Below are 24,373 nucleotides of genomic sequence, written 5' to 3' on the forward strand. Positions count from 1 at the left end.
GTATGTAGTGAGCTCCCCCTAGTGGTGGCTGCAGGTAGCAGAATGTTATCCTGTAACTCTATGGGAGCTGTATATATCTGTATGTAGGGAGCTCCCTCTAGTGGTGGCTGCCGGTAGCAGATTCTGTAACTCTATGGGAGCTGTATAGAACTGTATGTAGTGAGCTCCCCCTAGTGGTGGCTGCAGGTAGCAGAATGTTATGTAACTCTATGGGAGCTGTATATATCTGTATGTAGGGAGCTCCCTCTAGTGGTGGCTGCCGGTAGCAGATTCTGTAACTCTATGGGAGCTGTATATATCTGTATGTAGTGAGCTCCCCGTAGTGGTGGCTGCAGGCAGCAGAATGTTATCATGTAACTCTATGGGAGCTGTATATATCTGTATGTAGTGAGCTCCCCCTAGTGGTGGCTGCAGGTAGCAGAATGTTATGTAATTCTATGGGAGCTGAGAAATATAATGGCGATTGCGACCTCGGTCGCTGTTAAGTAACAGCGCCATTACCTAACAGCGACCGAGGTCGCAAATGCCGCATATCCTTATCTACGGACGGAATCCGTGTCTGAAGAAGGTCGAATGTATGGACCGAAACGTAAAACCTATTTTTGAATTACTACATTTCGCTATACGTGAAATAAAATATCACTTATTGTATAATACCTTGGAGTGCGGAGTTCCCATTTTTTATAGGTTGGCGTGGAAGCCTAATCACGCACCCTTGAAACACGAAGTGCTGCGGGATCAAGAAAGTACCATAGCTGAGAAATATAGCCACGCCCCTAAACTGTCAGACATGCGGAGAACATGGCGGCCAGACCCTATAAAGCTTTTCCGCCATTTTTAATTTCTTTAAAAAAAAAAATTTTGAAACCGCAGTGGAGTCGTTGCCCGGAACATCCCAATAGATTACGACGTTCACTTTCCAGTGCGGTTTAAGAAATAAAAGCAGTGATCTGATTGGTCGCTCAGGCGGTTGCTCCCCCTGGTTTATATACACAAGGTCTGAAAGGTAGAAAATCAAAGAGATGAATAACCTGAAGTCTGATCTAATGGAGGAAGCGCCAATGTTAGGACTGAGGTTTCCATGATCAGATTCTCAGGCGCCGCTGCTCACGTGTTCAGTGCAGATGGAATTCGTCAGCTCCACCTGTGACTGAACAATGGGGCGATTTATCCCAGGAGATTATATATTTTAATCTGCAGAAAATTGCAGTTATTACATTACAGGACATTTATATAACCTGAGGATCGGGGCGAGAACATCCTGCGGACCGCGCTGAAATCACAGGGTAATGTCAGATTCCTCCGGTACAATGTATACAGCGACGCTTCTCCTCTAATGAACACCGGTCTGGGCATTACAGCCGTCAGTAAGTTGCTGATGATGGATCTGCCGCAGTCAGAATCCTGCTTTTATTTCATGTCTTATGCTCCAGTCGCATCCAAAGCTGCATTTACAATGAGGCAACCTACTACCTGGAATTGACACACCTCTAATAGCTGAACATGAACAGCGCGTGGTGTAAATACTACATCAACCACAGAAGAGACTGAACCAGCAGGGAGAGGCATTAAGATGTTAAGATGAGGGCCAACAGCAAACCAGCAATGTTATAAATGCAGCTTTGGATGTGATTGGAGAATTAGATTAGAATTGTACACAGTAAAAGACACAAAACGAATGTGAATATTTTTGGTATTTTATTATTATAAAGACTGAATGTTCCACGTCCGAGGCGGATGATATAAAACATTGCGTCCAGGGCGGAATTTTTTGAAAATTTATTTTTTCATTTCGGTCGTTTCATTTTCTGTGATGATTGGAGAATATTCAGTCTAATCATCAGATCCGTCCAGGAGGCGCTGGAAGGAGAAGGGACTGAACATTTGACCCGTGCCGGAGTAAAACTTGTTCTGGAACTCCACCCTTAAGAGAGAGAGACGGAGGTGAGAGAGAGGCCGTAATCACCGCACAGCTCGGGAACATCACATGACAACACAAAGACGAGGAAGAGGCGGTGCCGCTTCCAAGAAAACCAACTTTTTTTTTTTTTACAAAAAATGTTGCTGCACTTTGCTTATTAGTCTCCTATTGGTCAGGATGGTCTGCAGCTCCCCGTGATGTCACTCGGTATGCACGCTCAATGGATAAGAAGTTTTACTTTAACCCCTTAATGACTGACTGTGACCTTAGTAGTAGCAACTGCTTGTGGGATCGGTAAGGGGATGTTTTATAATGTATCTGTCTCATGTGGTGTCAAGCCCCGCCCCCGAGGAGCTCTCATGCTGTTAACCGATAAATAGAATGTGTGGGATATTATATTTATTATCTAAATATTGGGCGATTCCAGAAGCCGGCTCAAGACAGCAAGATCATCAGGATATATTTGTGACGTGAATATATACAGCAACATGGACACCCCTGTACTTACCAGTGGAGACGCAGCGCATGAAGGAAGGCGGACAGACCTTCCATGACCAGCAATATGGCTATCGAGAGGACAGCAAAGGCGGCAAAAATTACAAAAACACCAATCAGGCCGCCCCAACCAGCGCTGGAGAGTCCAAAGTGCATCACCATGGTCCATAACACCTCAGAGAGCTCTGCAGGGGAGGAACCAAGGGCGGGTTAATGAAGCAGCAGCAAATGAGGAAATCGCAATAAAGGAACAGAGAAAAAAAAAGGGTCAGAATATATAGAAATGATAAAAAAATATATATTAATAACAAACATTAAACTTATCAGTGTGAAAAGACTAGAGGGGATTATTATAATGTACAGGGAGGGGCTTATTATAATGTACAGGGAGAAGCTTATCATACACGTACAGCAAGGGGCTTATTATAAGTGTACAGGGAGGGGCTTATTATAAGTGTACAGGGAGGGGCTTATTATACACGTACATGGAGGAGCTTATTATAAGTGTGCAGGAAGAAGATTAGAAGTGTACAGGGAGGGGCTTATTATAAGTGTACAGGGAGGGGCTTATTATAAGTGTACAGGGAGGGGCTTATCATAAGTGTACAGGGAGGGGCCTATTATAAATGTACAGATAGGGGCTTATTATAAATGTACAGGGAGGGGCTTATTATAAGTGTACAGGGAGGGGCTTATTATAAGTGTACAGGGAGGGGCTTATTATAAGTGTACAGGGAGGGGCTTATTATAAGTGTACAGGGAGGGGCTTATTATAAGTGTACAGGGAGGGGCTTATTATAAGTGTACAGGGAGGGGCTTATCATAAGTGTACAGGGAGGGGCCTATTATAAATGTACAGATAGGGGCTTATTATAAATGTACAGGGAGGGGCTTATTATAAATGTACAGGGATGGGCTTATTATAAGTGTACAGGGAGGGGCTTATTATAAGTGTACAGGGAGGGGCTTATTATAAGTGTACAGGGAGGGGCTTATTATAAGTGTACAGGGAGGGGCTTATTATAAGTGTACAGGGAGGGGCTTATAATAAGTGTACAGGGAGGGGCCTATTATAAGTGTACAGGGAGGGGCTTATTATAAGTGTACAGGGAGGGGCCTATTATAAGTGTACAGGGAGGGGCTTATTATAAGTGTACAGGGAGGGGCTTATTATAAGTGTACAGGGAGGGGCTTATTATAAGTGTACAGGGAGGGGCTTATTATAAGTGTACAGGGAGGGGCTTATTATAAGTGTACAGGGAGGGGCTTATTATAAGTGTACAGGGAGGGGCTTATTATAAGTGTACAGGGAGGGGCTCCCTACTTGATCCTCACACAACTTTAAGATTCACCATGACAGTAAATATATATATACACACACACACATACACACACACACATTTCCTATATTATAGCACATCACAGGTCATTACAAGGTTTAATGGCTTAGACTTAGACAACCCATTTGTGTTAGAAAGGTTCCCCCCAATAATAAGTTCATCACATGATGCCCCGCAGAACGATCAGCTGTAATCTGTATGGGAATCCCGCAGCAAGTGTCCAATTCACCTGCAGCGCCACCACAGGATAAGTGAAGCATTACTCAGATGCTATAGAAACCTATGGGATGTATGTGTTATGCGCGGACAAGCCGGGTCCTCCAGACACTCTTTATCCAAAGTGGCTGCGCGGATATAAAGATTAGAATCCTGAACAGGGACCCCCCCCCCCCCCCTCTATTATTCCAAAATAGTTTTTTTTAAGACAGACACCCCCAGTTCTGTATTCAGTCCCTCATGGGGACATAGTCATTGGAGAAAGAGGAGGAAGTGATGGACGGGGGAAGGGACGAGGTTACAGGTGAGAGGTCGGTCTTACGTGCATGCGCCAGACTCAGGGCCCAGAGACGCAGGTAGGAGGCCGTGTTGGAGATGCAGCCCAGGCAGTACTCTATGGTGTGGATGGACTGGTGAACAAAGACGTCCCCAAAATCAAACTGTAAAGAGAGAGAACAATGAGCAGCAAGTCCCCATCACACGGGTCAGGTCCTGATTATTGTGGAGAACAGAAGAAATTATCATCTCGTTACTAAAGCGGCTCATCAGATTTCCTGCGCAATCCCTCGTGGCCGCCACAAGACGTTTCCTGCACGATTTCATACATTTCATTAGTCATGTGACTTGTGGTCTGGATATAAACCCAAGAATTACAACAAACGAGACCATAAAGTGCAGACACGACAGATTAGACACCTATGGACTCGGCAGAGAAAACCAACACTAGAAGCTTCTGCAGGATAAGACACCTGCTGCCACCTGCCTGCTAGGACTAGTACTACAGCTATGCTGCCACCTGCCTGCTAGGACTAGTACTACAGCTATGCTGCCACCTGCCTGCTAGGACTAGTACTACAGCTATGCTGCCACCTGCCAGCTAGGACTAGTACTACAGCTCTGCTGCCACCTGCCTGCTAGGACTAGTACTACAGCTCTGCTGCCACCTGCCTGCTAGGACTAGTACTACAGCTCTGCTGCCACCTGCCTGCTAGGACTAGTACTACAGCTCTGCTGCCACCTGCCTGCTAGGACTAGTACTACAGCTCTGCTGCCACCTGCCTGCTAGGACTGTTACTACAGCTCTGCTGCCACCTGCCTGCTAGGACTAGTACTACAGTTCTGCTGCCACCTGCCTGCTAGGACTGGTACTACAGTTCTGCTGCCACCTGCCTGCTAGGGCTGGTACTGCAGCTCTCTACTACACTCACGTCATAGTTAGGGGGGCTTCCATTGCTGTTTGTCATCACTTTTCTAGAATGACCCCGTGTCATAGGCAATGAGTTATTTACTTTAAAGACTTTAAATAAGGATATATAGATACAACTCTATACTGTCTATACGTGACTTAGTCTTGATAGACAGCCCGATCCTGAAAGGGCGAGGGTCTTGTCTAAAGTAGGTGGAATTAGACGTGTGTGGAGCTATGGTATGGGTAAAGGACAGTCTGTGGGTGCGGATTAAATCCTGCCGATGCCTGGGACATGATTGGCGCGGTTTAATACAGTTTATGAGGGTATAATCTGCCCCTTTCCTACCTCACCCCCGTGTCCTCCATGATCATCGTGCCCTCCATGGTCTCCATGTCCAGCCCCGTGTTCCTTCTTTTTTTCTTCCTTTTTGGAGTGATTTGATTGTGCATTTTCCACGTCTGTGATCTCAATATCTTCTTCAGGTGAGGATGATGAGTGCAACTGTGAGAGATACAGAAAGCAGGGCCGGGAATCAGTGACTTCACATGTAGCGGCCGAAATACCCCCCGACGTGCAGGTTTACCGCAATTCAGAACAGTCTTTACATTGATTGTTAATGGCCACGTGGTTTTGCAGGTAAACATCAGTTTAATCCGGTATAAACACTTCGGTCGATAAAGGGTTAATAGGGTTACAATAAAATACTTTTCCACATTTGATGCAGGACAGAAATCAATGCACTTGTCCTCTGTTATCAGCCATCTCAGGCTAGGGATTAGGCTGATGGTAGGACAGGTGAAAACTATTGTTTTCTGTTGTCAGCCATCTCAGACGTCAAGCCAATTTGATAATATTGCAAAAACTCCAGTCCTAGCGCGGTGTCGTCATAGACATGGTCCGTAGCGGAACAAGCTGCGTACATAGTAATCCCACAGGGAAATCTACTCCCCAATAATAAAGCCCGGTGACCCCCACTCACCATTCGCTGCTGTTTCTGGTGATTGGCTCGTAGGATGAAAGGTTTTATTAGAAGCATCCAAGGAACGGCCAGGAGCGCAAATATGACCAAGAAACTCTGAATGTCTTTCTGAAACCGAAAAACGTTACATGATATTACTGACCGCGATAAACCGCGGGGACGGCGGCGGGAAGAAATGCTACAGGGACCGAACTACACAAGTAATAGAACTACAAGTCCCAGCATGCTGGTGTATAGATAGCTGGAGCCCTCTGCTGGATAACATGAGCAATTACAATAAATTCAACTCCACCCTAACAGACCTTGACAGATCCCACAACTAAAGAATCCTAAAGCGTCAGATCCCCTCCAGGACTAGAGATTTCCGTCACTGGATCCTCCGACACCAGACGGAGCACGGATCTGGACTTCTCAGGTCCCCCCAGAAGATTTACCTGGTGCTCGTAGAGCGGGGCGTTGGTCGGGTCGTTGTAGTTAAACAGGAACATGTTGATGAAGTGAATGAGGATACTGGGGGCCTCCTGGGAGTTATTCACATTGTACACGCACCACTTGAAGATGATCATAAACACCAGATAACCGAACAGACACAAGATGAAGATCATCTCCGGGACAAACTGCAGGATGATGTTAATGTGTCGCCGGAAATTACTGAAAAAAACAAATAAAACGGAACAGCGGACGTGGAGATCCAGTAAAATATCACAGCCCAAGTATCAGCCCAGTTACTGTCAACCAAACCTACATGTGGTTCAGCAAACCGAGTACCACCCCAAACACCATCTGCGTGATCCCCAAAACCACCGACATCTTCATCTTGTAGGAGTTCAGGAAAGTCAGCTTGTTCTTAGCAATATTCCAGATCTGCGGAAAACACGGGACAAAAGCAAATATTAGGGAGCAAAATACACGTGCCAAGAAAAACGACAAGAAAACGGTAAATCAACTCACCGGGTCAATCCCAAATGGATAAGGATTCCCAGAAAATACACCGGTTATCTTTGGATCTAGTTGTAAATCAATTCCCTGATGAATTAATTGATCACTAAGAAAGAAAACAAAACTTATCAATTCTACAATGTAACCAAATAATATCTGCCCCCTATATACAGGAATATAACTACTATAATACTGCTCCTATATACAAGAATATAACTACTATAATACTGCCCCTATATACAAGAATATAACTACTATAATACTGTTCCTATATACAAGAATATAACTACTATAATACTGCCCCTATATACAAGAATATAACTACTATAATACTGCCCCTATATACAAGAATATAACTACTATAATACTGCCCCCTATATACAAGAATATAATTACTATAATACTGCCCCTATATACAAGAATATAACTACTATAATACTGCTCCCTATATACAAGAATATAACTACTATAATACTGCTCCTATATACAAGAATATAACTACTATAATACTGCTCCTATATACAAGAATATAACTACTATAATACTGCCCCCTATATACAAGAATATAACTACTATAATACTGTTCCTATATACAAGAATATAACTACTATAATACTGCTCCTATATACAAGAATATAACTACTATAATACTGCCCCTATATACAAGAATATAACTACTATAATACTGTTCTCTATATACCAGAATATAACTACTATAATACTGACACCTATATACAAGAATATAACTACTATAATACTGCCCCCATATACAAGAATATAACTACTATAATACTGCCCCTATATACAAGAATATAACTACTATACTACTGCCCCTATATACAAGAATATAACTACTATAATACTGCCCCCTATATACAAGAATATAACTACTATAATACTGCTCCTATATACAAGAATATAACTACTATAATACTGCTCCTATATACAAGACTATAACTACTATAATACTGCTACTATATACAAGAATATAACTACTATAATACTGTCCCCTACATACAAGAATATAACTACTATAATACTGTCCCCTACATACAAGAATATAACTACTATAATACTGCCCCTACATACAAGAATATAACTACTATAATACTGCCCCCTATATACAAGAATATAACTACTATAATACTGCCCCTATATACAAGAATATAACTACTATAATACTGCTCCTATATACAAGAATATAACTACTATAATACTGCTCCTATATACAAGAATATAACTACTATAATACTGCCCCCTATATACAAGAATATAACTACTATAATACTGTTCCTATATACAAGAATATAACTACTATAATACTGCTCCCTATATACAAGAATATAACTACTATAATACTGCTCCTATATACAAGAATATAACTACTATAATACTGCTCCTATATACAAGAATATAACTACTATAATACTGCCCCCTATATACAAGAATATAACTACTATAATACTGTTCCTATATACAAGAATATAACTACTATAATACTGCTCCTATATACAAGAATATAACTACTATAATACTGCCCCCTATATACAAGAATATAACTACTATAATACTGCTCCTATATACAAGAATATAACTACTATAATACTGCTCCTATATACAAGACTATAACTACTATAATACTGCTACTATATACAAGAATATAACTACTATAATACTGTCCCCTACATACAAGAATATAACTACTATAATACTGTCCCCTACATACAAGAATATAACTACTATAATACTGCCCCTACATACAAGAATATAACTACTATAATACTGCCCCCTATATACAAGAATATAACTACTATAATACTGCCCCTATATACAAGAATATAACTACTATAATACTGCCCCCTACATACAAGAATATAACTACTATAATACTGCTCCTATATACAAGAATATAACTACTATAATACCGCTCCTATATACAAGAATATAACTACTATAATACTGCTCCTATATACAAGAATATAACTACTATAATACTGCCCCCTATATACAAGAATATAACTACTATAATACTGCTCCTATATACAAGAATATAACTACTATAATACTGCCCCCTATATACAAGAATATAACTACTATAATACTGCCCCCTATATACAAGAATATAACTACTATAATACTGCCTCTATATACAAGAATATAACTACTATAATACTGACACCTATATACAAGAATATAACTACTATAATACTGCCCCCATATACAAGAATATAACTACTATAATACTGCCCCTATATACAAGAATATAACTACTATACTACTGCCCCTATATACCAGAATATAACTACTATAATACTGCTCCTATATACAAGAATATAACTACTATAATACTGCTGCTATATACAAGAATATAACTACTATAATACTGCTCCTATATACAAGAATATAACTACTATAATACTGACACCTATATACAAGAATATAACTACTATAATACTGCCCCCATATACAAGAATATAACTACTATAATACTGCTCCTATATACAAGAATATAACTACTATAATACTGCCCCTATATACAAGAATATAACTACTATAATACTGCCCCTATATACAAGAATATAACTACTATAATACTGCCCCCTATATACAAGAATATAACTACTATAATACTGCCCCCTATATACAAGAATATAACTACCATAATACTGCTCCTATATACAAGAATATAACTACTATAATACTGCCCCCTATATACAAGAATATAACTACTATAATACTGCTCCTATATACAAGAATATAACTACTATAATACTGCCCCCTATATACAAGAATATAACTACTATAATACTGCCCCCTATATACAAGAATATAACTACTATAATACTGCCTCTATATACAAGAATATAACTACTATAATACTGCCCCTATATACAAGAATATAACTACTATAATACTGTCCCCCATATACAAGAATATAACTACTATAATACTGCCCCCTATATACAAGAATATAACTACTATAATACTGCTCCTATATACAAGAATATAACTACTATAATACTGCCCCCTATATACAAGAATATAACTACTATAATACTGCTCCTATATACAAGAATATAACTACTATAATACTGCCCCCTATATACAAGAATATAACTACTATAATACTGCCCCCTATATACAAGAATATAACTACTATAATACTGCCTCTATATACAAGAATATAACTACTATAATACTGCCCCTATATACAAGAATATAACTACTATAATACTGTCCCCCATATACAAGAATATAACTACTATAATACTGCCCCCTATATACAAGAATATAACTACTATAATACTGCCCCTATATACAAGAATATAACTACTATAATACTGCCCCCTATATACAAGAATATAACTACTATAATACTGCCCCCTATATACAAGAATATAACTACTATAATACTGCCCACTATATACAGGAATATAACTACTATAATACTGCTCCTATATACAAGAATATAACTACTATAATACTGCCCCTATATACAAGAATATAACTACTATAATACTGTTCCCTATATACAAGAATATAACTACTATAATACTGCCCCCTATATACAAGAATATAACTACTATAATACTGCCCTCTATATACAAGAATATAACTACTATAATACTACCCCTATATACAAGAATATAACTACAATAATACTGCCGCTATATACAAGAATATAACTACTATAATACTGCCTTCTATATACAAGAATATAACCACTATAATACTGCCCCCTATATACAAGAATATAACTACTATAATACTGCCCCCCTATATATAAGAATATAACCACTATAATACTGCTCCTATATACAAGAATATAACTACTATAATACTGCCTCCTATATACAAGACTATAACTACTATAATACTGCTCCCTATATACAAGAATATAACTACTATAATACTGCTCCTATATACAAGAATATAACTACTATAATACTGCCCCTATATACAAGAATATAACTACTATAATACTGCCCCCTATATACAAGAATATAACTACTATAATACTGCCCCCTATATACAAGAATATAACTACTATAATACTGCCCACTATATACAGGAATATAACTACTATAATACTGCTCCTATATACAAGAATATAACTACTATAATACAGCTCCTATATACAAGAATATAACTACTATAATACTGCCCCCTATATACAAGAATACAACTACTATAATACTGCCCCTATATACAAGAATATAACTACTATAATACTGTTCCCTATATACAAGAATATAACTACTATAATACTGCCCTCTATATACAAGAATATAACTACTATAATACTGCCCCCTATATACAAGAATATAACTACTATAATACTGCCCTCTATATACAAGAATATAACTACTATAATACTGCCTCCTATATACAAGAATGTAACTACTATAATACTACCCCCTATATACAAGAATATAACTACTATAATACTGCTCCCTATATACAAGAATATAACTACTATAATACTGCCCCCTATATACAAGAATATAACTACTATAATACTGCTCCTATATACAAGAATATAACTACTATAATACTGCCCCTATATACAAGAATATAACTACTATAATACTGCTCCTATATACAAGAATATAACTACTATAATACTGCCACCTATATACAAGAATATAACTACTATAATACTGCCCCCATATACAAGAATATAACTACTATAATACTGCCCCTATATAGAAGAATATAACTACTATAATACTGCTCCCTATATACAAGAATATAACTACTATAATACTGCTCCTATATACAAGAATATAACTACTATAATACTGCCCCTATATACAAGAATATAACTACTATAATACTGCCCCTATATACAAGAATATAACTACTATAATACTGCCCCCTATATACAAGAATATAACTACTATAATACTGCCCCCTATATACAAGAATATAACTACTATAATACTGCTCCTATATACAAGAATATAACTACTATAATACTGCCCCCTATATATAAGAATATAACTACTATAATACTGCTCCTATATACAAGAATATAACTACTATAATACTGCCCCCTATATACAAGAATATAACTACTATAATACTGCCCCCTATATACAAGAATATAACTACTATAATACTGCCTCTATATACAAGAATATAACTACTATAATACTGCCCCTATATACAAGAATATAACTACTATAATACTGTCCCCCATATACAAGAATATAACTACTATAATACTGCCCCCTATATACAAGAATATAACTACTATAATACTGCCCCTATATACAAGAATATAACTACTATAATACTGCCCCCTATATACAAGAATATAACTACTATAATACTGCCCCCTATATACAAGAATATAACTACTATAATACTGCCCACTATATACAGGAATATAACTACTATAATACTGCTCCTATATACAAGAATATAACTACTATAATACTGCCCCTATATACAAGAATATAACTACTATAATACTGTTCCCTATATACAAGAATATAACTACTATAATACTGCCCCCTATATACAAGAATATAACTACTATAATACTGCCCTCTATATACAAGAATATAACTACTATAATACTACCCCTATATACAAGAATATAACTACAATAATACTGCCCCTATATATAAGAATATAACCACTATAATACTGCTCCTATATACAAGAATATAACTACTATAATACTGCCTCCTATATACAAGACTATAACTACTATAATACTGCTCCCTATATACAAGAATATAACTACTATAATACTGCTCCCTATATACAAGAATATAACTACTATAATACTGCCCCCTATATACAAGAATATAACTACTATAATACTGCCCCTATATACCAGAATATAACTACTATAATACTGCCCCTATATACAAGAATATAACTACTATAATACTGCCCCCTATATACAAGAATATAACTACTATAATACTGCCCCCTATATACAAGAATATAACTACTATAATACTGCCCACTATATACAGGAATATAACTACGGTACTATAATACTGCTCCTATATACAAGAATATAACTACTATAATACAGCTCCTATATACAAGAATATAACTACTATAATACTGCCCCCTATATACAAGAATACAACTACTATAATACTGCCCCTATATACAAGAATATAACTACTATAATACTGTTCCCTATATACAAGAATATAACTACTATAATACTGCCCCCTATATACAAGAATATAACTACTATAATACTGCCCTCTATATACAAGAATATAACTACTATAATACTGCCTCCTATATACAAGAATATAACTACTATAATACTACCCCCTATATACAAGAATATAACTACTATAATACTGCTCCCTATATACAAGAATATAACTACTATAATACTGCCCCCTATATACAAGAATATAACTACTATAATACTGCTCCTATATACAAGAATATAACTACTATAATACTGCCCCTATATACAAGAATATAACTACTATAATACTGCCCCTATATACAAGAATATAACTACTATAATACTGCTCCTATATACAAGAATATAACTACTATAATACTGCCCTTATATCCAAGAATATAACTACTATAATACTGCTCCTATATAAGAGAATATAACTACTATAATACTGCTCCCTATATACAAGAATATAACTGCTATAATACTGCCCCTATATACAAGAAAATAACTGCTATAATACTGCCCCTATATACAAGAATATAACTACTATAATACTGCCCCCTATATACAAGAATATAACTGCTATAATACTGCCCCTATATACAAGAATATAACTGCTATAATACTGCCTCCTATATACAAGAATATAACTACAATAATACTGCTCCTATATACAAGAATATAACTACTATAATACTGCCCCTATATACAAGAATATAACTACTATAATACTGCCCCTATATACAAGAATATAACTACTATAATACTGCCCCTATATACAAGAATATAACTACTATAATACTGCCCCTATATACAAGAATATAACTACTATAATACTGCTCCTATATACAAGAATATAACTACTATAATACTGCCCTTATATCCAAGAATATAACTACTATAATACTGCTCCTATATACAAGAATATAACTACTATAATACTGCTCCCTATATACAAGAATATAACTGCTATAATACTGCCCCTATATACAAGAAAATAACTGCTATAATACTGCCCCTATATACAAGAATATAACTACTATAATACTGCCCCCTATATACAAGAATATAACTGCTATAATACTGCCCCTATATACAAGAATATAACTGCTATAATACTGCCTCCTATATACAAGAATATAACTACAATAATACTGCTCCTATATACAAGAATATAACTACTATAATACTGCCCCTATATACAAGAATATAACTACTAAAATACTGCCCCTATATACAAGAATATAACTACTATAATACTGCCCCTATATACAAGAATATAACTACTATAATACTGCCCCCTATATACAAGAATATAACTACTATAATACTGCCCTCTATATACAAGAATATAACCGCTATAATACTGCCCCCTATATACAAGAATATAACTACTATAATACTGCCCCCTATATACAAGAATATAACTACTATAATAATGCTCCCTATATACAAGAATATAACTACTATAATACTGCTCCTATATACAAGAATATAACTACTATAATACTGCTCCCTATATACAAGAATATAACTACTATAATACTGCTCCCTATATACAAGAATATAACTACTATAATAGTGCTCCTATATACAAGAATATAACTACTATAATACTGCCCCTATATACAAGAATATAACTATTATAATACTACCCCCTATATACAAGAATATAACTACTATAATACTGCCCCTATATACAAGAATATAACTACTATAATACAGCCTCCTATATACAAGAATATAACTACTATAATACTGCCCCCTATACACAAGAATATAACTACTATAATACTGCCCCCTATATACAAGAATATAACTACTATAATACTGCTCCTATATACAAGAATATAACTACTATAATACTGCTCCTATATACAAGAATATAACTACTATAATACTGCTCCTATATACAAGAATATAACTACTATAATACTGCTCCTATATACAAGAATATAACTACTATAATACTGCCTCCTATATACAAGAATATAACTACTATAATACTGCCCCCTATATACAAGAATATAATTACTATAATACTGCTCCCTATAAACAAGAATATAATTACTATAATACTGCCCCCTATATACAAGAATATAACTACTATAATACTGCCCCCTATATACAAGAATATAACTACTATAATACTGCCCCTATATACAAGAATATAACTACTATAATACTACTCCTATATACAAGAATATAACTACTATAATACTGCTCCCTATATACAAGAATATAACTGCTATAATACTGCCCCTATATACAAGAATATAACTGCTATAATACTGCCCCTATATACAAGAATATAACTACTATAATACTGCCCCCTATATACAAGAATATAACTGCTATAATACTGCCCCTATATACAAGAATATAACTACTATAATACTGCCTCCTATATACAAGAATATAACTACAATAATACTGCTCCTATATACAAGAATATAACTACTATAATACTGCCCCTATATACAAGAATATAACTACTATAATACTGCCCCTATATACAAGAATATAACTACTATAATACTGCCCCTATATACAAGAATATAACTACTATAATACTGCCCCCTATATACAAGAATATAACAACTATAATACTGCCCTCTATATACAAGAATATAACCGCTATAATACTGCCCCCTATATACAAGAATATAACTACTATAATACTGCTCCCTATATACAAGAATATAACTACTATAATACTGCTCCTATATACAAGAATATAACTACTATAATACTGCTCCCTATATACAAGAATATAACTACTATAATACTGCTCCCTATATACAAGAATATAACTACTATAATAGTGCTCCTATATACAAGAATATAACTACTATAATACTGCCCCTATATACAAGAATATAACTATTATAATACTACCCCCTATATACAAGAATATAACTACTATAATACTGCCCCAATATACAAGAATATAACTACTATAATACTGCCCCTATATACAAGAATATAACTACTATAATACAGCCTCCTATATACAAGAATATAACTACTATAATACTGCCCCCTATACACAAGAATATAACTACTATAATACTGCCCCCTATATACAAGAATATAACTACTATAATACTGCTCCTATATACAAGAATATAACTACTATAATACTGCTCCTATATACAAGAATATAACTACTATAATACTGCTCCTATATACAAGAATATAACTACTATAATACTGCCTCCTATATACAAGAATATAACTACTATAATACTGCCCCCTATATACAAGAATATAACTACTATAATACTGCCCCTATATACAAGAATATAACTACTATAATACTGCTCCTATATACAAGAATATAACTACTATAATACTGCCCCCTATATACAAGAATATAACTACTATAATACTGCCCCTATATACAAGAATATAACTACTATAATACTGCCCCCTATATACAAGAATATAACTACTATAATACTGCCCCCTATATACAAGAATATAACTACTATAATACTGCCCCTATATACAAGAATATAACTACTATAATACTGCCCCCTATATACAAGAATATAACTACTATAATACTGCTCCTATATACAAGAATATAACTACTATAATACTGCCCCTATATACAAGAATATAACTACTATAATACTGCCCCCTATATACAAGAATATAACTACTATAATACTGCCCCTATATACAAGAATATAACTACTATAATACTGCCCCCTATATACAAGAATATAACTACTATAATACTGCTCCTATATACAAGAATATAACTACTATAATACTGCCCCCTATATACAAGAATATAACTACTATAATACTGCTGTCAGGGATCATTACTATGTATATTGTCTGAAAAATATTATCCTCACATATATGTATATACATTTCAGTTCTTTGTGTAATATACTGATATATATAACAAGTTCTTTGTTCATGTCGGACACACCTATGGAAGACACCGCCCCCTGGAATGCAAAGAGGAGTGTGCAGAAGAATGTATAGCAAAAGTTACAGCAGAAGAGCCAATGGAATTCAAGCAAGTCACACATCTATAGGGAGGGGCATGTGTCTTCTCTGTGTGTGTTTCTTTGGTTCTGAATAAAGGGCACTTCTTCCTGGCTGACATTGAAGCTGTACCTCAGACATTTGTGTGGTGTACTTCTTTCCAGGCATGCCTTCAGCTTTCAATTTACAGAGGTGGTTATTCGGTGTGAAATACGGACCTGACACTGCCCTCTATATACAAGAATATAACTACTATAATACTGCCCCTATATACAAGAATATAACTACTATAATACTGCTCCCTATATACAAGAATATAACTACTATAATACTGCTCCCTATATACAAGAATATAACTACTATAATAGTGCTCCTATATACAAGAATATAACTACTATAATACTGCCCCTATATACAAGAATATAACTATTATAATACTACCCCCTATATACAAGAATATAACTACTATAATACTGCCCCAATATACAAGAATATAACTACTATAATACTGCCCCTATATACAAGAATATAACTACTATAATACAGCCTCCTATATACAAGAATATAACTACTATAATACTGCCCCCTATACACAAGAATATAACTACTATAATACTGCCCCCTATATACAAGAATATAACTACTATAATACTGCTCCTATATACAAGAATATAACTACTATAATACTGCTCCTATATACAAGAATATAACTACTATAATACTGCTCCTATATACAAGAATATAACTACTATAATACTGCCTCCTATATACAAGAATATAACTACTATAATACTGCCCCCTATATACAAGAATATAACTACTATAATACTGCCCCTATATACAAGAATATAACTACTATAATACTGCTCCTATATACAAGAATATAACTACTATAATACTGCCCCCTATATACAAGAATATAACTACTATAATACTGCCCCTATATACAAGAATATAACTACTATAATACTGCCCCCTATATACAAGAATATAACTACTATAATACTGCCCCCTATATACAAGAATATAACTACTATAATACTGCCCCTATATACAAGAATTTAACTACTATAATACTTGCCTCTATATACAAGAATATAACTACTATAATACTGCTCCTATATACAAGAATATAACTACTATAATACTGCCCCTATATACAAGAATATAACTACTATAATACTGCCCCCTATATACAAGAATATAACTACTATAATACTGCCCCTATATACAAGAATATAACTACTATAATACTGCCCCCTATATACAAGAATATAACTACTATAATACTGCTCCTATATACAAGAATATAACTACTATAATACTGCCCCCTATATACAAGAATATAACTACTATAATACTGCTGTCAGGGATCATTACTATGTATATTGTCTGAAAAATATTATCCTCACATATATGTATATACATTTCAGTTCTTTGTGTAATATACTGATATATATAACAAGTTCTTTGTTCATGTCGGACACACCTATGGAAGACACCGCCCCCTGGAATGCAAAGAGGAGTGTGCAGAAGAATGTATAGCAAAAGTTACAGCAGAAGAGCCAATGGAATTCAAGCAAGTCACACATCTATAGGGAGGGGCATGTGTCTTCTCTGTGTGTGTTTCTTTGGTTCTGAATAAAGGGCACTTCTTCCTGGCTGACATTGAAGCTGTACCTCAGACATTTGTGTGGTGTACTTCTTTCCAGGCATGCCTTCAGCTTTCAATTTACAGAGGTGGTTATTCGGTGTGAAATACGGACCTGACACTGCCCTCTATATACAAGAATATAACTACTATAATACTGCCCCTATATACAAGAATATAACTACTATAATACTGCCCCTATATACAAGAATATAACTACTATAATACTGCTCCTATATACAAGAATATAACTACTATAATACTGCTCCCTATATACAAGAATATAACTACTATAATACTGCCCCTATATACAAGAATATAACTACTATAATACTGCTCCCTATATACAAGAATATAACTACTATAATACTGCTCCTGTATACAAGAATATAACTACTATAATACTGTCCCCTATATACAAGAATATAACTACTATAATACTGTCCCCTATATACAAGAATATAACTACTATAATACTGCCCCCTATATACAAGAATATAACTACTATAATACTGCCCCTATATACAAGAATATAACTACTATAATACTGCCCCTATATACAAGAATATAACTACTATAATACTGCCCCCTATATACAAGAATATAACTACTATAATACTGCCCCTATATACAAGAATATAACTACTATAATACTGCCCCAATATACAAGAATATAACTACTATGATACTGCCCCTATATACAAGAATATAACTACTATAATACTGCCCCTATATACAAGAATATAACTACTATAATACTGCCCCTATATACAAGAATATAACTACTATAATACTGCTCATATATACAAGAATATAACTACTATAAAACTGCTCCTATATACAAGAATATAACTACTATAATACTGCCCCTATATACTAGAATATAACTACTATAATACTGCCTCTATATACAAGAATATAACTATTATAATACTGCCCCTATATACAAGAATATAACTACTATAATACTGCCCCCTATATACAAGAATATAACTACTATAATACTGCCCCTATATACAAGAATATAACTACTATAATACTGCCCCTATATACAAGAATATAACTACTATAATACTGCTCATATATACAAGAATATAACTACTATAAAACTGCTCCTATATACAAGAATATAACTACTATAATACTGCCCCTATATACTAGAATATAACTACTATAATACTGCTCCTATATACAAGAATATAACTACTATAATACTGCCCCTATATACAAGAATATAACAACTATAATACTGCCCGCTATATACAAGAATATAACTACTATAATACTGCCCCTATATACAAGAATATAACTACTATAATACTGCCCCTATATACAAGAATATAACTACTATAATACTGCCCCCTATATACAAGAATATAACTACTATAATACTGCCCCTATATACTAGAATATAACTACTATAATACTGCTCCTATATACAAGAATATAACTACTATAATACTGCCCCTATATACAAGAATATAACTACTATAATACTGCCCGCTATATACAAGAATATAACTACTATAATACTGCCCCTATATACAAGAATATAACTACTATAATACTGCCCCCTATATACAAGAATATAACTACTATAATACTGCCCCCTATATACAAGAATATAACTACTATAATACTGCTCCTATATACAAGAATATAACTACTATATACTGCCCCCTATATACAAGAATATAACTACTATAATACTGTTCCTATATACAAGAATATAACTACTATAATACTGCTCCTATATACAAGAATATAACTACTATAATACTGTTCCTATGTACAAGAATATAACATATATAATACTGCCCCCTATATACAAGAATATAACTACTATAATACTGCTCCTATATACAAGAATATAACTACTATAATACTGCCCCCTATATACAAGAATATAACTACTATAATACTGCCCCCTATATACAAGAATATAACTACTATAATACTGCCCCTATATACAAGAATATAACTACTATATACTGCCCCCTATATACAAGAATATAACTACTATAATACTGTTCCTATATACAAGAATATAACTACTATAATACTGTTCCTATATACAAGAATATAACTACTATAATACTGCTCCTATATACAAGAATATAACTACTATAATACTGTTCCTATGTACAAGAATATAACATATATAATACTGCCCCCTATATACAAGAATATAACTACTATAATACTGCCCCCTATATACAGGAACATAACTACTATAATACTGCCCTCTATATACAAGAATATAACTACTATAATACTGCTCCCTATATACAAGAATATAACTACTATATACTGCCCCCTATATACAAGAATATAACTACTATAATACTGTTCTTATATACAAGAATATAACTACTATAATACTGCTCCTATATACAAGAATATAACTACTATAATACTGCTCCTATATACAAGAATATAACTACTATACTACTGCCCCTATGTACAAGAATATAACATATATAATACTGCCCCCTATATACAAGAATATAACATATATAATACTGCCCCCTATATACAAGAATATAACTACTATAATACTGCCCTCTATATACAAGAATATAACTACTATAATACTGCTCCCTATATACAAGAATATAACTACTATAATACTGCCCCTATATACAAGAATATAACTACTATAATACTGTTCCTATATACAAGAATATAACTACTATAATACTGCCCCTATATACAAGAATATAACTACTATAATACTGCCCCTATATACAAGAATATAACTACTATAATACTGCTCCTATATACAAGAATATAACTACTATAATACTGCTCCTATATACAAGAATATAACTACTATAATACTGCCCCTATATACAAGAATATAACTACTATAATACTGCCCCTATATACAAGAATATAACTACTATAATACTGCTCCTATATACAAGAATATATCTACTATAATACTGCCCCCTATATACAAGAATATAACTACTATAATACTGCTCCCTATATACAAGAATATAACTACTATAATACTGCTCCTATATACAAGAATATAACTACTATAATACTGCCCCTATATACAAGAATATAACTACTATAATACTGCTCCCTATATACAAGAATATAACTACTATAATACTGCCCCTATATACAAGAATATAACTACTATAATACTGCTCCTATATACAAGAATATAACTACTATAATACTGCTCCTATATACAAGAATATAACTACTATAATACTGCTCCTATATACAAGAATATAACTACTATAATACTGCCCCTATATACAAGAATATAACTACTATAATACTGCTCCCTATATACAAGAATATAACTACTATAATACTGCTCCTATATACAAGAATATAACTACTATAATACTGCTCCTATATACAAGAATATAACTACTATAATACTGCTCCTATATACAAGAATATAACTACTATAATACTGCCCCTATATACAAGAATATAACTACTATAATACTGCTCCCTATATACAAGAATATAACTACTATAATACTGCCCCTATATACAAGAATATAACTACTATAATACTGCCCCTATATACAAGAATATAACTACTATAATACTGCTCCTATATACAAGAATATAACTACTATAATACTGCCCCTATATACAAGAATATAACTACTATAATACTGCCCCTATATACAAGAATATAACTACTATAATACTGCCCCTATATACAAGAATATAACTACTATAATACTGCTCCTATATACAAGAATATAACTACTATAATACTGCTCCTATATACAAGAATATAACTACTATAATACTGCTCCTATATACAAGAATATAACTACTATAATACTGCTCCTATATACAAGAATATAACTACTATAATACTGCTCCTATATACAAGAATATAACTACTATAATACTGCCCCTATATACAAGAATATAACTACTATAATACTGCTCCCTATATACAAGAATAGAACTACTATAATACTGCCCCTATATACAAGAATATAACTACTATAATACTGCCCCTATATACAAGAATATAACTACTATAATACTGCTCCTATATACAAGAATATAACTACTATAATACTGCCCCTATATACAAGAATATAACTACTATAATACTGCCCCTATATACAAGAATATAACTACTATAATACTGCCCCTATATACAAGAATATAACTACTATAATACTGCTCCTATATACAAGAATATAACTACTATAATACTGCTCCTATATACAAGAATATAACTACTATAATACTGCCCCTATATACAAGAATATAACTACTATAATACTGCCCCTATATACAAGAATATAACTACTATAATACTGCTCCTATATACAAGAATATATCTACTATAATACTGCCCCCTATATACAAGAATATAACTACTATAATACTGCTCCCTATATACAAGAATATAACTACTATAATACTGCACCTATATACAAGAATATAACTACTATAATACTGCCCCCTATATACAGGAATATAACTACTATAATACTGCTCCTATATACAAGAATATAACTACTATAATACTGCTCCTATATACAAGAATATAACTACTATAATACTGCCCCTATATACAAGAATATATCTACTATAATACTGCCCCCTATATACAAGAATATAACTACTATAATACTGCTCCCTATATACAAGAATATAACTACTATAATACTGCTCCCTATATACAAGAATATAACTACTATAATACTGCTCCTATATACAAGAATATAACTACTATAATACTGCCCCTATATACAAGAATATAACTACTATAATACTGCCCCCTATATACAAGAATATAACTACTATAATACTGCCCCTATATACAAGAATATAACTACTATAATACTGCCCCTATATACAAGAATATAACTACTATAATACTGCCTCCTATATACAAGAATATAACTACTATAATACTGCCCCTATATACAAGAATATAACTACTATAATACTGCTCCCTATATACAAGACTATAACTACTATAATACTGCCCCTATATACAAGAATATAACTACTATAATACTGCTCCTATATACAAGAATATAACTACTATAATACTGCCCCTATATACAAGAATATAACTACTATAATACTGCCCCTATATACAAGAATATAACTACTATAATACTGCTCCTATATACAAGAATATAACTACTATAATACTGCCCCCTATATACAAGAATATAACTACTATAATACTGCCCCCTATATACAAGAATATAACTACTATATACTGCCTCTTCTATGACTAATGCCTGATCTCTGCTGTGAGGTTTTATACTGTATATATCGTGTGGACACCAGTTCTGGATTCTTTAGGCGACATTCGCACGACAGTGAAAAAAAATGGCCATGAAAAACTGATGGATTTAATTTCTTGGTTTTATTGTCCAAAACCCCTGAAAACACCACAGTTCTTATGTAGATAGCACAACAGTGTCCCCTGTGGATAGTCACACCCC

At 33.9% G+C, this 24,373-nt stretch overlaps 1 protein-coding gene across 1 annotated transcript in view; it reads right to left on the reverse strand.

The window, feature by feature from the left end:
- Positions 1-1,698: 1,698 nt before the first annotated feature.
- Positions 1,699-24,373, reverse strand: part of ATP6V0A4 (ATPase H+ transporting V0 subunit a4) — a 55,323-nt gene continuing 32,648 nt past the window's right edge. Inside the window, exons 14-21 of the mRNA XM_075849552.1 lie at positions 7,093-7,186; positions 6,887-7,005; positions 6,576-6,792; positions 6,142-6,249; positions 5,508-5,663; positions 4,295-4,412; positions 2,430-2,601; positions 1,699-1,924 (exon numbers count right to left, since the gene is read on the reverse strand). Of these exons, the coding sequence (XP_075705667.1) occupies positions 1,834-1,924; positions 2,430-2,601; positions 4,295-4,412; positions 5,508-5,663; positions 6,142-6,249; positions 6,576-6,792; positions 6,887-7,005; positions 7,093-7,186 (1,075 nt within the window). The 3' untranslated portion in view covers positions 1,699-1,833. The remainder of the gene's footprint in view (positions 1,925-2,429; positions 2,602-4,294; positions 4,413-5,507; positions 5,664-6,141; positions 6,250-6,575; positions 6,793-6,886; positions 7,006-7,092; positions 7,187-24,373) is intronic.

The sequence above is a fragment of the Rhinoderma darwinii genome, unplaced genomic scaffold (assembly GCF_050947455.1).
Source record: "Rhinoderma darwinii isolate aRhiDar2 unplaced genomic scaffold, aRhiDar2.hap1 Scaffold_956, whole genome shotgun sequence".
Classification (NCBI taxonomy): Eukaryota; Metazoa; Chordata; class Amphibia; order Anura; family Rhinodermatidae; genus Rhinoderma; species Rhinoderma darwinii.